The sequence below is a fragment of the Pempheris klunzingeri genome, chromosome 19 (assembly GCF_042242105.1).
Source record: "Pempheris klunzingeri isolate RE-2024b chromosome 19, fPemKlu1.hap1, whole genome shotgun sequence".
Classification (NCBI taxonomy): Eukaryota; Metazoa; Chordata; class Actinopteri; order Acropomatiformes; family Pempheridae; genus Pempheris; species Pempheris klunzingeri.
Window position 1 is genome coordinate 2,156,714 of NC_092030.1, and position 19,653 is coordinate 2,176,366.

Sequence of the window (19,653 nt, forward strand, 5' to 3'; positions counted from 1 at the left end):
AGTGGAAGTATTGAACATGTACTGTATGTGGTCTGTGCAGTACTACACGTAGAAACTCTGCACCGTGGTGGTTCCCTCACAAGAAAATCTGCACCATATCCTGTTTTATCATCAACACTCTCTGTCCCATCAGTCATCTACTCTTGAGGAGATTGGTCCTCTTAATATAAAGTAAAATCTTTCCGATTATTCACAAATTCATTTATAGGCGTTCACGATTTATGTCATAACATCTATTTAATTAGTAAAAATTTCATTCTGAAGATCTTTCTCATAAGATATTCTCAGTCTTTTTTAGAGCATCAGTGTCTTTAAAATATGGTGCTAATGGACCAAACCATGCTCATCAGTAATCATTAGCATCCTCTTAAGACAAACCACCTTCTCTCTGCATTATAACCATTACCTGCTTTGAACTGCTTGTATCTCGTAATCATAATAGCTACTCTGTACACGATCAAACACCAAGTACGATTCCCACAAATCAAAACCCTTTTTATTCCCAAAGCATTTGCAATCACAGTGAGAGATAGGTCACACAGCTTGAGTGTCCCTGCAGCACCCCTTATTAATTGAATCATTAGATCTTACTAGAATGTATGAGTCTCTTGTCTGAGCGATTGGTCACTGAATTAACAAAAGCAATGTTACTATCAAGACATGATTTGTGTGAGAGTTCAAAGACGACAAGATATTCTCTGATCAGCGGTTAACTGTATCACAGTCTCATCATGCCAGTACCCTCAGTCTCATCAGATGTGGACTGACAGTGTCTTTGTTCAGCTTCTGGCTCTCCACGCCAATATCAGTGGGTCGGCTTCATCAGTCCGAGCTGCTGCCACTCTTCTAGCTGTTGTGCTATCGAGCAGTGTAGATCTCCTGTGATGGGGAGGCTTGGATTGAAAGAACAAGGTTTTAGCTTCAAATAATGAGGCAGAGAATGGAGAGAAGACAATGATGGGAAAGGAGATCCTTAGAGCGCTTGGACTTCCAGCATTTTCTTTTGGCTGCCTATAGGGTGCATCTGTGAGCATGCAGAAGCACCTAATTATAGAAGCAATCTCAAGTAAGTAGTGATAAAGAAGAACTGGGTCCTGACTAGTTCATTTTGAGAGACCAGAAGGCTTGGAGCAGTTATCTTTTGCCAATGAAGAGAAAGAGCCTAAGCTCCTGGAGCAAAGCCCTCGTTTGTTACAACCTTGGCTCATGATTGGACACACACACACCCCATATTAATTAATTCAGGGAAAAAATGATGGGATGTGGAGATATGGAAGTAGTCAGCGGTGTAAGCCATGTATGGATGAATCACAGTATGTGTGAGTGTGTTGTAACATATGTAAACCTAAGTGTAAGCCCTTTTGTGCCTGTTACCACTCCCACCTCACAGGTGCAGCTCCTGCAAGACAAAAACAGCAGAGCAGCACAAGAAGTCAGAAGAGTGACAGCTGTCACAGTGCTTATTCAGACCTCTCCTGCCTCTCGCCTCTCTTTTGGCAATGTAGGTCTGATGCTGCATGTGGGTTTGATACCAACGGGAGGGGCTGTGGATGGTGAAATAAAAAGTGAAAAATTATTCATGCTTGTTCCAAATGACAAAAGAAAACAGGCTCCCAGAAGTCTCTCCTCCACTCTGCTAATTCCCACATATTTTTGGCGACTCCATGGAAGGTGACTGCTTCATTTCCACCATCTGTCCTGACAAATTTGTGCAAGAGGTTATTGGTATAAAGGCATGCTTGAAAAGCACATGAACAAAACTGGGATCCCTTGAAAATATTTTCCACTACTGATCTTAATTTATCAGTCTAAAAATATACCTGGTAATGAAACTCAGTGGTTTACTCCAAATCTGGGACACAACTAAATGAATCTACATCTAAATAAAGCTCCACATCCACTGTGCTGCAAAATCCGCTTTAATTTAGAAATGTATAGAATCTACAACTACTACTCTTTTCTCCTCTCACATGCTGAAATAATCCACACAGTTTTGGATGAATGACTGACCCTTTATGATCTAAATCATAACCTGTAGATCTATGAACTTCAACAAAGAAAAGGAAGATTGTTCTGTAATATCTATTCTTTGATAACTAAAAGTTATTTTAAGTTAGTTTCAAGTTTCTGCATGTTATAGAACAGCCCAGTGACATGAACTGACACAACGGTGCCTGAGAGACAGAAAAACCAAGGATGTTTTCAACAGTGGATGAAGTTTTGAAACAGTGCATAGCCTATGCCGATAATATATCTGTTACCTCTTAATGTGCCAAGAACGCCTGCAGTTATTTTACACATGAACTGATGCCTCTTCCAAAAATACTGCATATGATGAACAGCTGCACAACAGGTAAAACTGCACTTTACAAAACATTCGTTGCACTTCATTTAATGACACCGTATACCATCTGTGCCCACTTAGGGTGCCACATGACCTGCAGTTCTGACTTTGCCCACCAGCCCACTCCATAGATACAGACTGCCTTGTCTTTCGGGTTTGGAAGAAAGAATCATATGAAAAAAACCTAAAACAATTACGTGGATTATGGTCCATAGTAATGAAAAGTGCATGATTTGCAGTAAACATGGTTAAAGCATGTAGAACAATATGTATACTAATGAGTAATTAGGCTATTTTCATCACTGCACTGGTGGATGAGCACAGGCCTAATGACCATCACTACTTCTCAGATTTAAACCTAAAGCTTCCTTTAACCAACATTATCTTTATCTGGAGTAGAGGGATAGTTTTTAAACCGTAGTATGCTTCAGCTTTTGGCCCACAATGCTCCTATATATAGATCTATACACGATAAACAGATATAATGTTGAAATGTGGCCTTAAGTTCATTGTGATGTGAGTTTTCAGTTCAGTTCCGCTTCAACAGGACAGTAACGCTTGGGTTCATTCACCACCAGCATATTCGACAAATCTGAAAACGACCACACTTACAAAAATACCCACATGTATATAATTCCTACCTTTTAAAAAAATACAATAGATACAAAAATACAACTTTAAAAAAGTAGTAGATATTTTTAAGTGTAAATATTTGACACTCTCGTTGGTGAGCGATGTGTCGAAACTGCGGAGCGGAACACGAAGCTGCATTTACTTGCTTTCCAACATGGCGACTGACCCCACGTAGAACTCTGTTTTTGGGTACAACATTACGGATTATCTTAATATTTGGACCGCCTGCGAGCTATTTGGTTGTCTAAAAGCCATCGCTGTGCCGTCTTTACTATTCTCTCTTGCAAATTAATTTGTTTTCACGAGTAATCGGGAGATGTATCGTCGCGGAGCGGCCAAGAAAGACCACAACAACAAACCGGCGAAGAAGGATGTGAGTGACAGTGATAAATACGCCGACCTCTTGGTGTTCGGCTATGCCTGCAAACTGTTTCGAGACGACGAAAGGGCTCTTTACCACGAACATGGAAAACATCTTATCCCATGGATGGGGGACAAGAGCATCATGATTGATAGGTCGGTTGAAAAAACTTAGACCGAAACATTATGCTAACCATCTATGCTGTCCGTTAGCCTGTTTCAAAATGCAAGGGACCTCTTGGAGTTTGTCTTGCAGAAGCTTGGAAATACCTGCAACTGGCGACGATTGTTGTATTTCTTGCCTGCTAACGTGTCTTTGGATGTTCTGAACTTGACAACAAATGGTATCTGAAGTTTCTAGAAGAACATGCGAAGATGCAAAGCCCTGCTAGCATTAGCCCTGATGCTGAACTGTCCACTGACTAGCTAAAAGTGCTGCAGCCTAATACAGCAACATGGCTACAAGTGGAGTGGACAGTTCATTTAGTACACCCCTTAAAGAGAGATTAGATTTACATTTCATGACCTTTAGGACAACACAGGTTAGTTTAAGTGGGCAATGCATCTTGGCATGTTGGAAGAATTTCCTCTGGAAACTTCCCCACCAGGACTTAGTTCATAGCTGAATAAAATGGCATTTAAAATTGAGGATGATTCAGAAGATGCTTCTCAGTCCTTTTTCCAAACAGAAGTTTGCCGAAAATACCAGCGAATGACCTGAGACTTTGTCATGCTGTGCTGATATCCACAAGGCCAGAGCAAATTCTAACCAAGACTTAAGTTACTGCAGTTGAGGTGAATCAAAATGAAACAGTGGGGTTCAGTCAGTGTAAGGTGTAAAGAAGCTCTCAGCCTTTCTGCAAAACGTTGCTGCATCAGATGGAGTAATGATTTATTGCCACCGTCATGCAGAACACGTAATGAATTACTCTAACCTTGAAATTAGTGTTTTTATTCTTTTTGAATCACCTCAATCTGCAGTGGCCCAACTTGTGTTTTATTTGTACAGCCTTTGTATGTGTGTCTTTATCACATAACAAGTTTTTTCCCCAGCAAGGTAGGCTAAGGGGTCCTGCCAAACCCCGAATGCCCACCACGGCACCCCATTTCTTTGCCTTCATGAAGAAACTGCAACTGAGAGGTGGCGTAGAGGGACGAACCCTGGAAAATGTCGTCCATTTGGGTTCTTACGGATAGGTATTTATGTGCTCGGGTTTGTGTGAATGTAACTTTCTTTGCAGATGTAGAAGTAATGGTGGGTGTTACAGGGGGGGAAATGAACCCTGTAAGGTAAGAGGCGAGTTGCTTTGTTTGTTTTTCTTTTGTTTGTTATTTTGATGTAGGGTTGTTGGTTTCATAAGACTTGTCCAGGGAGGAAATAGCAGCAGAAAGCTTGCTAGGTATCTTAAGAGCACTATCGACAATTAAGACCAAGGCCTTGATTATCAATTCATTTTGTTGTCAGTATTTTGAGAAATTTCCTGAACATCTAGTATGTCAGAAGTAGACTTCCTCTTGACAAACTTACAGAGGCAGAGCATTGTTGTTGTAAATGTTGGGTTTTAGGTCCCCCCCCCTCCCCCCCCTTGGTAAGTAGGTCCATGTTGTGAATGAAAGTCTCGGTCCACTTCCCTCTCTCTAATCCTTTTTATTATCCAACAGGTATGATGGGCGTGGTCACTTACATGACCTTTCAGAGTATGACAGTGGGTCATGGAATACATCCTACCAGCTGTCGGAGGAAGAGGACAGGATTGAGGCCCTGTGTGATGAAGAGAGGTACCTGGCGCTGCACACTGACCTGCTGGAAGAAGAGGCCAGACAAGGTGGGCAGAGTGCTGGTTCTGACACTGGGCAACCAGAACATTTAACATTACAAAGGTTTTACCAGCACATATGTCACACCTTAATGTGATGTAAGTCTGACTGCCTGTCGGGGATCATGCTAGATGATGATGAAGTAAATTCATGGGATTTCACACGCATGATGTGATGTGGTAATGAGCCACAGCAAGGCCCCAACCAACCATTAACACCCTGCATGTGTTTTAAGACGTGAGGTAACTTCATCACCCACAGTCATGCTGTGGCTGTGTAACTTTTGGCATGGAAGTGAGAAATTTAATAGGTAGGTTGGTTAAAAAAAAAGTAAATCTGACAGAGGTTAAGTTGGCTGAGGTCATGTGTTTGAAAAATGGGAAAAATGCTGTTTGCTGTGTGCAGAATATATTTTTGTATTCCATGTACATACTTTTAAAGCATAACTTGCAAGAATGTGTCTTGAGGCTTGTGTTGTTTCAGTGGCCTATAATAGTAAACATTGGCGTTTATCACTTCTTTCCTGCCGGCATAATATTGCAACACTTACAAATGGCTTGACACTTGTGTGACACTGACAGATATTAATTCCCATTGGAAGCAGTCCTGAGCCTTGTATTTTACTGGCACATATCAATCCCTGCAGGCAGGCAGGTTTGAATTAGTGTCCAGAAAGGCTTTAATCTCAGGTCGCTGTCCTCTTTCAACTCCTCTCTCACAAGCCAGCACTTATATAATAAGCCTTTCTCTTACTATTGCTATGTACTTTAATCTAGTCCTCTTAGAAAATCTGGATTTTTCCAGGACAGATCTTCAACGGTTCCATCCCCTTTAAGGCACGATCAGCTTTCGGGCTCTTTAAAAAGGACTGGCTTTGACTCTGAAGTCAGGAGCTGCCATTTCTATGGAAATTATTTTGACTCTAAGATACTAGCATTTCAGTCCTTTCACATTATAATGAAACAGGCTGTTTTGATGACAAAGCACCCTTGTGAAAGACAGACTTAATGACTGTAATTGAATTAATAAGCCACAGTTTTAAGTGAAATATGGTGTCTTGTGCCCAAACTGACAGGACAGAATGAGTCAGCAAATGATTTGTGTCACACATACGCTTGTGCACTCGCTGCAGAAGGATCATCCCCCAGGCTCGTTTGCCCTTGAATTTTGAGGCCTGACCCCATTCACTCAGGATATTGCCCATCTGTCCAGTGAAAGGACAGCAGGAAGGCATTAGAAATATTGATAGTTTTAGTGGGAATTTTGCCCTTGCTTTCTTTATTAAAGGTATCGTCGCCTTGAATTTCAATCGGAAGGGGTTGGTGTCAGGGGCCTTGTTTATTTATCTGTCAGTCCATGTATATTCATCCAGCAATCAGTAATTAAGTTCTCTTTCTGTCTTCTCTATTGATCAGTGTGCTTGTAGAAGGGCATGCTATAAATTAGATTGGAAGCTATTGTTAATCTAACCATTTAAATGCCAGTAGCCAAACGTTCAGGGCTCTTACATTCAGTGTGTAATACTAGAGAAATGTGCCTTTTTGAATGCTATATCAGATTGATTTCAAAATAAAGGTGCCTACCAAACCTGTATTGCTTAGTCTAGTTAAATGGGACTCTGATTTCTTTGGCCAGATCTGAACACAGCTAATGTACTTGCATACAGACTAAAACCACCACCCCCTCAAAGGGTCTCTGAGTGGTAAAAAAACAAATTATAACCAGTTCCATTATGTGTGGAAACAACCCCAATGTGACCCAACTACTAGGTGTAGTCTAGAGGTTGGAGCTAAATGGTTCCTGCATACAGGGATGTGAATGATAGAAAGCAGTACTTGCTGGCTGGAATGAACTGTGGTCTGACCTGGACATGCAGCACAATTATTGTTGCACTCCTGATACGTTGGCAGAGATGATGCCTTTCAGGACCTTCTTCCTGTGTTTACTGCGCCTCACACACATCAAACCAATGAAGTGTTAATGAACTCATCCACTGATTTGGAGCAGAGAAAACAAGCTACGGATTTGAAAACACCCCAAGAATGAATCAGGCATTTGGTATCAACTTGTGAACCTAATTATTACAATTGATGCGTGATTTGTAATAGTTGGATATTGTAAGCTATCCTGGGCAACACTGAAATGGAAAATCATGGTCTTTCAGTTCAAGCTTTTCTTTATTGTGTTTTTTTTGTTGCTGTCTACAGAGGAGGAGTACAAACGTCTGAGTGAGGCTCTGGCTGATGAAGGCACCTACAATGCAGTGGCTTTCAAATACAGTGCTGACTACTATGACCCCTCTCAACCCACTGAGGAGGAGGACGCCGCCAATAAGGAATTTGGTGAGCATTGACATCACTCAAAAACATGCTCAAGTAGTCAGATATTTAGCTTGTCAATCTCAGATAGGTATAGAATTAGTTAGTCAGGCATATATACTCACAAACACACACTCAGTTTGTGTGGAGGAACAATGTGACAAAAACAGGACAACACAGATTTTAATGGCGGAACTGCAAAGGACAGGAGCTTGTGATTTTCCTTCTCTTACACTGTGGCACAGATATACTTCCTGTAGGTTACCGTACATTCCCTCTGGACTTCGTGTCTTTCAAAGTTATCACATTAGAGTGTACTGCTTCAAAATCTTGCAGCTTTGAAAAAGATCAGCTGCTTCTGTGAAGAACACATCAGCTCTGTAATCCATTTTTTTTTAGCTATTCTAATCCATGCAATCATCTACGGATTCACACCCTCCTGGGGTTGCTGAAGTTGACATTTTGCCTGCAGAGCATACAGCGAACATATCAAACACAGTGGACATTTTATATTTAGCTCAGTTGTAGACAGTCATCCTCACAACAAGAAGGTTCTGGGAACATACTAGTGGCCCCACAGTTATAGCATAAAAATATTTTTCATGTTGTAGCCATGCGTGGAAGGAGGTTTGGTATTTAGACTACTAATCACCTGGGAACACCAGCGTCAACTTTGGCTGTCATCCATCCATATCTGACTATACACACACACACACACTCACACACATATATGATCCTGCAACTTTAAATATTTGATGCAGAGTTTGCTGGGAGCACTTTGTCCGCCTCTCTCTGGGGAGATTGTGGCGCTGATTCCCGGGTATGAAAGCATCTGACAAACCACCAGAAGCCAGCAGAATTTGTCTTTTGGGAATACGTCAGTCAGGGTCATGTCACGCTGGCCATTAACAATCTGGGCTGATTTCAGCTGAATCCATGCTACAGTTAGAGGTTTTTACTTCTAAGGCAGATATGTAGACACATTATCACAATATTAATCAAATAATTGTCACTATTATTAGTACCTGAGTGAAAGTTAATCACAGTATAATTTATTTAATTCTAGGTCTTATTGTTAACCTTCCAGTGAAACTCCACACTAATTGTTAACCAGTCAATTCACAATACACCCATTCATTTCAAATCCTGTCAAAATAAAGTTCACCCACTTTCCCTTCACTGAAATTCTGAACTCCATAAATTTCTACTCATTTGGGACTACTGGCTGTCCTATTCAGGTGTGTACATAGAACATCCTCTGGTCTCCTGGTATGAGGCTGCTGAGTAAATCCATTCTGAATTATCAGACTTGTCCAAATACAAGCTAATCGACCATCATAATCGTGTTATGTAACTAAAGTGATGATTAAGAGCGTGGCTTCTTTCAAAATTGGGGCACTGTTTGGAGGGCCTTTATACGCTCACTGAATTGGAGTCGAGAGTTGAGACATGACATAAGGTGGAGTGAACACATGGGCACTGTGTGGCGTTCAGGCCCTGCCAAAAAAACAGATTTCATAACTGAACCCATGGTACACCTTACATGCCAAGCCATGTGAAAACCACTGATGTTATAGATAATCTTAAATTAAGGGGCTTTTCTCCTTCTTTACTGCCCAAACTCCCTGCAAAACAACACTGAAGATGTTCATCTAGTTCCCAGCTGATCCATACATACAGACAGGAAGAGTGCAGTGACCTACTGTGATCTAGTTACATAGTGGCTGGAGTGGTGGAGGACACGTGGTTCACCCACTTTTTAAGTGTTTTAGGAACTCAAATTAATCTCAAAATCCTGCTCAACTGGGGCACATCAAGCAGCCTATATTTACTTTTTGTTTTAAATGACTAACAAGAGGTCGTCTCATTCTTTTTGTGCAAATATGTGGATTCACCTGGACAGCAGAGGTAGAGCCTGAGGAGAGTGAGGAACCGTTCGTCGCACCCCCAGGGCTCGCTATCCCTCCTGATGTGGAGCTGGTGAGTATCCCGATGGCTTACTGATCGATGCCCTATTATGTTGTAAAACACATGTAATTCAACACAGATGGCCTCTGATAAATACTGCCATTGTGAAGCCTTTCATGTTAAGATTAGAGTTGGGACGGACCCGACCCACTATCCTTATCAAGTGCCAAGACTCATGTGATTCATTCATCAGATACCGGACTGACGTCACCAATCCAGATTCTAGAGGCCTAATGATGCAATTTTAAACCCATAGACAAATGTTGTAGCACAAATTAGTTAATGAATGACTAATTAACCAGTTCTACAAAGATATGAAGTCGCGCCCCGATATTTAATGTCTAGTAGTACTCTGTGTTAGACTATGCAGGCGGAGCTTGTGTAGGACCACGAACTTTAACATAGTTAAATGAGATAGTGAAATGGTAACAGTTAGCTAACTGAACATGTCCTTAGTTTGGGAGTTATGTTGAAAGAAAAGCACTACAGCAACTAGTAAAGCACACCTGTGTTAATGTTGGGGCACCTGTTTACATGTGAAGCCACCTTAACCTACAGTTCAAATAAATTGGAATACATTTTATTTGAATACATTTGTGCTGGCCAGATTATTTGCTCTTGCTATAAGAAGTGCTAAGTGGTTTACTACAGCGTCATGTAACCTCACATATTACCAACAGTGACAGTAATAATCATGCTAGCCTGCACAGAAATGATCACCTGTTCCACTTGATTCTCACTAGCTTTGACATACTGTAGCTGTAGACAACAAGAAGCTGCAGTGTGCAGTGCAGTGATTGGTTTAGATGCTGGATCAATAACCTGACGTGTAATTACAATTCTTTCATCTTTTTAATTGAAGAGTATTTTGACTGGATTCATTTTTTGAATTTAGCTTGAGAGGGAGAGGCCCCCACATTGAGGTCTGGACAGCTAATTGATATGCAGCGATGCACCGATATGACGGCCTGCCTCACATGAGAATTCTAGCTATCTACATCAAATACTCAAGTAAAATGGGTAAACGCTGTTGTGGTGATTATAGATGGCCTATATGGAGTTTTAATCTGCTACCCTGTCATGGAGAAGAACACAATTATTGGACACTGAGAGCAAGCAGAACAGATTGGCATGATAACATTTAATTAGAATCAGCATCAGATATAACAGGTTATGAATATTTCTGGGACTTCATGTATGATCTGTCCATCTTACAATCATAGAAGACTAAGAAGACCATCAAATATTCATATTTTAAACGTTTTAAATGATTAATCAGTTTTCAAAATTGTTGCCAATTAATATTCTGGGGATAGATTAAAGCAGCGCTTTAATAGAAATACCTGAAAATGTAGACTGGCTTGATTTACATGGATGCTACTGGGAAAGCAGATTGTGATACGTTATTAGATGTCCGTCTAATAGATTGCCTTTCAAGCCTATGCTTGCCGCATTAGCACCTCTTCTTCTTTCTGCTTTAATGTTTTCATGGACTGTGTGAATATTCAGTTTACATCGTGCTGGGTATAAAATAGCCGAAACACCCTTGTGCACTACATACCGTAGCTGCAGTACACCATATGCATGTAATATTAGTGCCCACTCCCTAGATTTGTTGAAAGAATATCAATCTCTCTGAATACATTTAAATAGTATATTTCACATTATTAGACTGTTCTTATTGGATTTTCCGCTTTATTTGACAGTAGTAGTAGAGAATGACAGGCAGCATGGGGAGAGAGCAGGGGAATGACTTGCATCAAAGGCAGGAATCTCATTGTGATGCATCTCAGACAGCAAACTCACGAGTGTCCAAATATTAACCACTTCAGTGCAGTTTACAATGCAGAAACAGGTTATTATTGATATATTTATTTATTCTAATGGAATTTTCTTTTATTAAATAGTCGACAGTGGTCACAGAAGAAAATACAATACGTGGAAAAACGGGGATAATATGCCACAAAGGTCCAAGATCAGATTGGAAAGGATATCTAACATTTACTTTACACATTAGTTGTGCTTTGCTTTGGGTCATTGGCATGGCTGCACTGTCGCTCAGCTATCAGCGTGGTGGAGGATGGGTTTCATTGTGTATATCACGTCAACATGAAATAAGTATTCCACACCCCCTTTTTACCTAATGGATAAGTCCTTTAATCAGAGTGCAAAAGGCCTTTGTATGTCAAGAAATCCTTGGCAGCTTGGAACACAATAATGGTCTGTTAGTGTTGGACACTGGCATCTTTTTGGCCAGTGTCTTGAAAGGGAGTATTTATTATGACTTTCATCTTGATGAGATGTGTGTGTTCTTTTGGAGATTGCTGCACTTGTCTGTACTCTCTAGGTAATGACAATGATTAATCATTGAAAGCACACAAGGGGAACAATAATGAATGAATAATGGACCATTTCTTGTTCCACTGATTTCTACCCCTTGTGTATTTTAAGAATTAATGTCATCACAATGAACATAAGAGTGTCTGGCATGAAAATGTTTCAGAGACTAAATTGCTTGTGTCCTTGGTATGAAGAAGCCATTCATAAACTGTGCACTGCATCATAATGTTATGTGCAGCAGTCAGGACTGCTCACTCTTACCTGTGGCACTGATGCATTTCAGTGTCTTTTGAACTTGAGCTTCCAAATGAAATATCTCCTGAAATATGTAAATTTCTTGACTTTATCTTGCAGCCGGCAACCATCAAGACCCATAACATCATTGAGAGGACAGCCAACTTTGTATGTCAGCAGGGGGCTCAGTTTGAAATAGTCCTGAAAGCTAAGCAGGCTGGTAACTCCCAGTTTGACTTTCTTCGCTTTGACCATTACCTGAACCCTTACTACAAACACATCCTGCGGGCCATGAAGGAAGGACGATACAACCTTGTCTCAGCCAGCAAGCAAGAGCAGTCGCAGGGTGAGTTATACAAAGCAGACACTGGATCCGTAGCTGATATGTCCCCACACGGAGCCTGTGATCAGTGCTGTAATACATGATACACACATTAAGAAAGATTAACATGCTGCTTTCATTTTAGTGTTAAACATTTGTTCATAGGTACATTTACTAATGTTTCTCTTTTTTGCTTTCTTGCTGTAGAATCCCACTCTGATGACTCTGATGAGGATGGGGATGGCAGCTACCTCCATCCCAGCCTGTTTGCCCCTAAAAAGTGCTCTCGGCTTGAGGAGCTGGTGAAGGTAATGTCAGCAGAGTATAGGCTGCCCAGTGCGGAGCTTTAGCTGCTCGACACAGTTGCTGCTTCACATTGAAAAACACGCTTTTCCAAAATGATGCGTTCTAATGAGCTTCGAAAAATAAGTCCAGTTTCCGTCTTTGAGACAACACATTTTCCCATCGGGCTTTAAAATGACTAAAGTAGCTTAAGAAGTAGAAGAATGGATTTTCATTAGAGAGTGGCTATATGCTTCTCCTCTAAAGGATTAATGGCTTTATTATGTCCTATATTATGTCCTATGCACTGGTGGTTGACCACTGCTTGCCATGTGAGGTACATTATTGTTAGCACTGCCCACGCCCATCACTATTCTCTCTAATAACGTTTCTATTTCCCTGCCTTCATGCTGTTGGAGCGTTTGGTTAGTGCTTTCATGTGCCTATCAAGACAGTCATTAGTCTGTGACAGAGCAGCAAGAATGGAAGTCTGTCTTTTTAAAGAAACATAATGAGCTCCTTTTAGCAGCGAGCTCTCTGACAGTTGCCTCCCATCATGAAGGATTTCCTTTTCAAATCAGCAACTTTAACTTTCGACTAATAATTCATATTTAATATTTTATGGGGTTAGCTCTTAAATTTTGTACATCTTTTATGGTGCATCAAGAGAGATTACTGCATAAGATTACTGGCAGAGTGATGCTTCACTATTGCACTGCATTTCATGGTTTCTGACTTCACAGAGCTTTGAATATTTGACATATGTATTATGTTATTACTATAAAATAATTCTGTCACCTATGATATGCTTGTGGTGTGATCTTGGTCGCATTCCTTTGCTAAAATGAATACAATGATCTGATAAACTTTCTGTTTTACTCCTCTGCAGCCTCTTAAAGTAATGGACCCAGACCATCCTTTGGCAGCGCTTGTACGAAAAGCCAAGCAGGAAAAAAATGGCACTGCAGCAGTCAAACCAGAGGAAGACCCAGCTACATCCAGCACACCAGCGCAGTACACTAATGACCGTGAGTATAGATCGATTTTTCTGAAAGTTATTAAGACTAATTTTGTTTTTCACTATAAAACAAACAGAGTCTCTAAGAGTTCTGTTGACTACAGCACAGACTTCCTCCTTTTGGACCACTTTCTGATTAAAGTGTTCTGCCACTGCTGGTTGTTGAAAGGCTTTGAAAAGACCTTCACATCAATTATAGACTACGGCCATCTGTGTAGAACAAAGTAATATTGAGCTTAGAGGTGTTCTAGGGCAGACCAGACTGACCTGAACCAGATCTCAGGTTGGCGCTTTTCTAGTCCACCTCAGTTCTGGGTCAGGTCAGACTTAAATAGATGTGTGTCCTCTGTGTGTGCGACATTTTGATGGGACCTGACAGACCCTGGGAATGTTTGACAATCCAAGGTCATACCGTGTGACATTATAAGCTAAATTACAATGACACTTTTAGTATGAATGCACTAAAACAATAGCACCTTTAGTTCAGAAGAATGCCCGACTAGTGTACGTACCGCATGCAAAGCTGCATGCGTATCCATCCATGAGTCCCGTCCTCTCCCACTCCACATTATTCATCTGACTGCTGCTAAGACAATTTGTACGTATGTGTGTTCATCCTCCCTTGAAACAGTTGCTTAAATAAACCCATCGTTCTTGGCCCTGTCTGACCCGTGAGTGTTAACTTGTCCATTACTACAATTTATTCATCCCTGAGACAGCTGTGGGGGGAGTCCTTTGACCTGATCCTTGCTGCAGAAATAGGGCTCTTGATGTTAGTAAATGACCGAGCTGCTTAATTCTGTTGATAGACCTTGTTGCTCAAAACTGAGGCTGTTAGGAGGCCCAGCCATGTATCTATACAAGGTCTGACCCAATGAGATCTTGTCTCTTGGACATTTTTGTTTTGACAGTTATGATGTTAAAACAGGGTGTGGATAATAAGTTGCTCCGTTACCTCGTTTATACTCTCCATCAGTTCAGTGTATGTTATAAGTAGGATCTATCAATACGAGCAGCTCCAAGACCTCAAAGTTAATGTAATGTAATGTAAAAGGATGTCTGACCGTCTATCTATCCGACCCAACATTCAACTAAATTTACTTTTTGGTCTTCCATTTCCACATCTAGGGTCTTTATCTCACATGTAACGCATGTCAAGTTTGTGAATGAAGGCTCCTGCTTTGGTTTTCCATTTTCCTGACTAGAGAAAATTGGATTTGCTATTAAAGTCCAACAGCTCAGTGACTAATGTCTTAATATCACACTTTCTCCACTTTGACACTGACCATTTGTTTTTGTCCCAGCTCATGTGTTGCACCACTCTTCTTCTCCTCCCTCTTCTCACGAAATAGTACTTGTAATACATTTTTACGTGTTGAACATAACATAAAAGCAAAGCTGGACGGTGAACAGGACGGTACTATACGTGAAACAACCACAACACAAAGCAGACTTCAGCAAGAGAAGAGCCATCACAGCCGTAGAATGAACAGCCCTGCACTCAGGGTCTGACCACAACAACCAATTTGATTCCAGCTGCTTACACTTTGCCTTGGCAATTACAGAAAGTCTTAAAGCAAGCTCCTTAAGTAGCACTTAATCAGCCCATTTTGATTCAGATGCCACTTATTAGTTATTTAGTTGTTGATTTATGTTGAATTTACAGACTGATTGCCAGTGTGTACAAAAACCCCACGAATAGCAAATAGTTCACATTAATATTGTCTACAAAAAGAGACAAACCACAGGCATGGGATCAATTTAGTAACTCAATAGGCTCTTGGAAAAGTTTCTACAGCGATGAAGGGTTATATCTTAGCTTTTCAATTTTTCCTACCTTGGAAATGGAATTTCAACACAGTGACTGAGCCCAAAGATGGCATTATTTATAGGCTCACTAAACAGTCCAGGTTCTGACAGTTTCCATTTCCAGTGGCAGATTACTTTTCTCTGATCTGGTGATGTTCTTCACCAAGGTTGAAAAAGAAGAACCGCCATGAAAAGACTGAAATTAATTAGTAAATCATCCTGTGACAGTTATGACTGGAACATAATCTCCCATAAGATCTAAATTGTTTCTCTGTACTTTCACGTTTCAACTGAACTGAAGGGTTGACACAAGAGGAACACCCTCCACTGTAAAGCATTACAGCCCCACACAAACTACAGCCTTAAATGTCACCATAGAGCTGAGACAATGATTGTGACAGTCTGAACAGAAACTGAACATTATGACCAACTCAAAGCTATTATTTATTGTGTGGCTGTGGCAAAGGATGGCATTATATTGTGCAGTTGTCAACTTGAATAACAGTTAATGCTTATGTCCTTTGTCTAGCATGATTGAAGCATTTCTGGGAGGAATTGCATGTAGTAATTTCCTCCTCGTTTCTTTTCAGCAAATGCAGCAGCAATGTACTATGGGTACTACATGCTTCCTGATGGAACGTTTTGCTTGGCCCCGCCTCCCCCGGGGATCGATGCCAGCTCCTACTATAACAATATGCCCTCAGCTGTCATGGCCCCCTCTACGTCTTCTGGGGCTCTCCCTAATCTGGGAACTACACCCACCACTCCTGAAACTATCACCATGGCACCACCAGCTGCAGCGGCCGCTCAGGTCACCAGCACTGTTGCTCCTGTTGTCTTACCAGAAACCAGGTATGAAGTGATGGATATCCCTGTTTTAGTCACAATTAAAATTCTGTTGAATTAGTGAGAGCTCACCAGACCACATCAGAGTATACCTGCTTCAATGACTGATGCGTTTTTCTCAGCTTAACATCTTTACATTTCTCCTGAAAGCAGTTTGAAAGCCGAAGCTCAAGTTTCAACACAAGCACCGGCGGTCATCATTCCCCCACCACCTGACATCCAGCCAGTCATCGACAAGCTGGCAGAGTACGTCGCTAGGAACGGCTTTAAGTTTGAGGCCAGTGTCCGTGCCAAGAACGATCCACGGTAAGTGTTCTTACCAGAAATAAATCTGTTGCCCTGGTCAACTCTTATCAGTAACTTTTCCTTTCAGATACTGCAGAACATCTTCATCATCATCATTTTTCATGAGTGCTCACCTGTCACCTTATACTCAATGTGGTCTTCCCTTTGTCTGCTGTAGGTTTGACTTTCTGCAGTCTTGGCATCAGTACAACACGTATTACGAGTTTAAGAAGAATTACTTCATGCAGAAGGAAGGAAAAGGCTTTCCAGAGGTATTATTGGCTTTATATACATACCACATACCAGCGAGGAAGCTTGGAATGGGTACTCACAGTCTACCGATTGTTTTTAACAGGTGCTACAGAATTATAAATCCTAAATTCTTTTTTTGACCCACATAGGTCAATAAAGCTTTGCCAAGTGGGACATGAGTAACAACATTTTACAAAACCAGCTAAGTAAATTTTCAAAAAGAAAGGTCAACATAGCAAAAACAGAAAAAAAGATAATTGTATTACGTGAAAATATGGAGAAGTGAAACAGTTGGAGCTGCTATTTTACTTCTTTTTGTGAAAATAGGATTTTTCCCACCAGTTGAGGACTTGTTTGATCTTGTGAAAACACATCTGCTCTGAACCACCGTGTTGAAAAAGTCAGCTGTAGGATGCACATATTCAAAACTGTGTGTTACAAGAGTAACAGACTTTACTTTTGAGCATGCATCTCTACCCCAGTTTTGCAAACTGTTGGCTAGTTGGTCTATAAGTTACAGAACCATAAAAACCTTAATTGAGACGCATATTGTGAATGTGCTGTGTACATGTTCAAAGAAAGCTCCTAAAGCCTGAATAATATCAGCACAGCCCACATGTCTTAGACGGAAAATGCTACACTCGGAATAAGGCTTAATTTGGAAAATCTAAGCTGATTATACTGTTTACGTGACCTGTAACAATTTCAGAATATTGTCACATTGGGGATAATAGTGGAACATTAGTATACACAGTCTTTGTTCTGCCATTTGTCTCCAACTTCACTGGTCTCCAAACATATATGTAATTTTTATTTTAAGTGTCAACGTGTGAAAAGGTTCTCCAAACATTCAATGCATTTACAGTGAAATCAGCTGCTGTTGTTGACGCTATAATAGAGCCTGTCATGCTAAAAGTAAAGGTACCCTGATCCAAAATATTCAAATCAAGGATGAGAGTGACACAGAGGACAAGGAGGAGATTAACTAGTAGAGTGTTGTCAAGCAGGTAGATCCAGCCATCTTACTGGGCACCAGACTGAAACAGCCCCCTGTGTTTCAGCAGCTTTATACAATTAAGTTTCAGCTGCAAGGCCCCTATACCTGCTCTCTGTCTCTGTCTCTGTCTCTGTCTCTGTCTCTGTCTCTGTCTCTGTCTCTGTCTCTCTCTCTCTCTCTCTCTCTCTCTCTCTCTCTCTCTCTCTCTCTCTCTCTCTCTCTCTCTCTCTCTCTCTCTCTCTCTCTGTCTCTCTCTCTCTCTCTCTCTCTCTCTGTACCTGCATCAGTTCTGAATTCCAATCGTGGTGTATCTGGACCCTTAATGAGGCGTCTCACCCAATTAGCAGCAGTGCTAACGGACGTGCAGCTCTTCTAACTGACCCTGCTCCCCAGTGGCACATGCCTTATATGTTATATGGTATATTGGTTAACCAGTAAATAGATTCCTTGTTGTTAAGAAAGGGATGATTGTTTCCAGGGATACATTCACCATGGCACCTTGGCGCCTCTCTGCGCTGTGACCACTATGTCCGTGGGTGTTATGTATGCGGGGTGCGATATCTCAGAAACACCTTGAGGAAATTTCTTCGCATTGAGCACGAATGTAATATAGTTGAGTCCGTGGACTCAAGGATGAACCGACAGGCTAAGGTCACTGTGACCTCACAAAATACATTTTTGGACATAATTCAAGAACTTATTCTAATCAAGACAATATTTCTGTCTAATTGGATAAAATGATAAAAAAATATGCCATTTCATATCCAAAGGCTCAAAGGTCAACTTCAGTGTGCCATCAATAATGTTCTGCAGAAGCACTCAGGCGAGGGAATTATACGTGATTTGAACTGTGAAATTGCTGGGTGGGTAGATGGAGGGAAAGAAGCTTCTTGCATATTTACATGTATACATCGCATATGTATACTTGCATATATTCAAGGTTTTCTCTGCCCGCTTGGTATCAGCAGACGGGAGAAAGCAAGGAGTGAGTGAGAAAGTTTTGCATGGAGCTATTTGTCTCCTGATGAATCAAATCAATTAGCTTGTCAGAGTGCAGACGAGTGTGGCCCATTATGTCACAGCACAGGCTGCTCCAACAAGCAGCTGCCTGGCTTTTCTATCAAGGAACCTGTCTTATGTTTGTGATTGGTGCTGTGGGTAATGGGATGCAGATATCGCTGCTCTCAGACTGTGCCATTATTTATATTTTCATAGTTAAAGGAAATGCAAGAAGAGGCTAAAATCAGTCAAAGCAGACAGCAGCTGCAGTTTCTTTGTACAAGTATCAATAGAAAATTTAAAATCATCACACCAATCTGCTTCCTATGTGGAGAACTCTGGCATATAGAAAGTCATGTTGCTATGCTTGGTTTAATTCTCCACCCATATTCAAAGTATCAAACACATCCTTTCAAGAATTAAAATGATGCTTTCAGTCTGCTCGGCGTCTAATAGAAAACCACTGGGAACACCTAGTCATTTAAAAACATAAATTGGAGATTGTTTTGTCAGCTTTCAACAGCACTGGGGCTTTGGATTGTATTTTGGCCAATCAAAAATAAATAATGAACAATGTGAAGTCAAAGTCATGAAAATATTATAACAGGCAGACAAGTTGAAAGGTTCAATAGAGGTGTTATTCAGCTTAAGTCTCAACAAGACAGTTGAATTTGGACACAGCAGTTTTAATCCTCTCTACTGTCAGATTATCCCTAATTGAGTCAGTTTAACACGAGCGCAACTATTTCTGACTGGACTTATTACTGTAATCTGACAGCTTTTCTTTGGCAGGGAACCCTTTTTATTTTTCAGCATTTAACAAAATGT

The 19,653-nt window shown here is 40.9% G+C and overlaps 1 protein-coding gene across 2 annotated transcripts in view; it reads left to right on the forward strand.

Moving 5' to 3' along the window:
* Nucleotides 1-3,138: 3,138 nt before the first annotated feature.
* sfswap (splicing factor SWAP) overlaps nucleotides 3,139-19,653 on the forward strand; it is a 41,711-nt gene continuing 25,196 nt past the window's right edge. The window contains exons 1-10 of one of the 2 annotated variants that reach the window (XM_070850329.1): nucleotides 3,139-3,493; nucleotides 5,000-5,163; nucleotides 7,363-7,497; nucleotides 9,377-9,453; nucleotides 12,136-12,361; nucleotides 12,545-12,645; nucleotides 13,509-13,647; nucleotides 16,037-16,298; nucleotides 16,443-16,598; nucleotides 16,756-16,849. In XM_070850329.1, the coding sequence (XP_070706430.1) occupies nucleotides 3,294-3,493; nucleotides 5,000-5,163; nucleotides 7,363-7,497; nucleotides 9,377-9,453; nucleotides 12,136-12,361; nucleotides 12,545-12,645; nucleotides 13,509-13,647; nucleotides 16,037-16,298; nucleotides 16,443-16,598; nucleotides 16,756-16,849 (1,554 nt within the window). In that variant the 5' untranslated portion in view covers nucleotides 3,139-3,293. The remainder of the gene's footprint in view (nucleotides 3,494-4,999; nucleotides 5,164-7,362; nucleotides 7,498-9,376; nucleotides 9,454-12,135; nucleotides 12,362-12,544; nucleotides 12,646-13,508; nucleotides 13,648-16,036; nucleotides 16,299-16,442; nucleotides 16,599-16,755; nucleotides 16,850-19,653) is intronic. The other variant, XM_070850330.1, reaches the window with a different exon arrangement.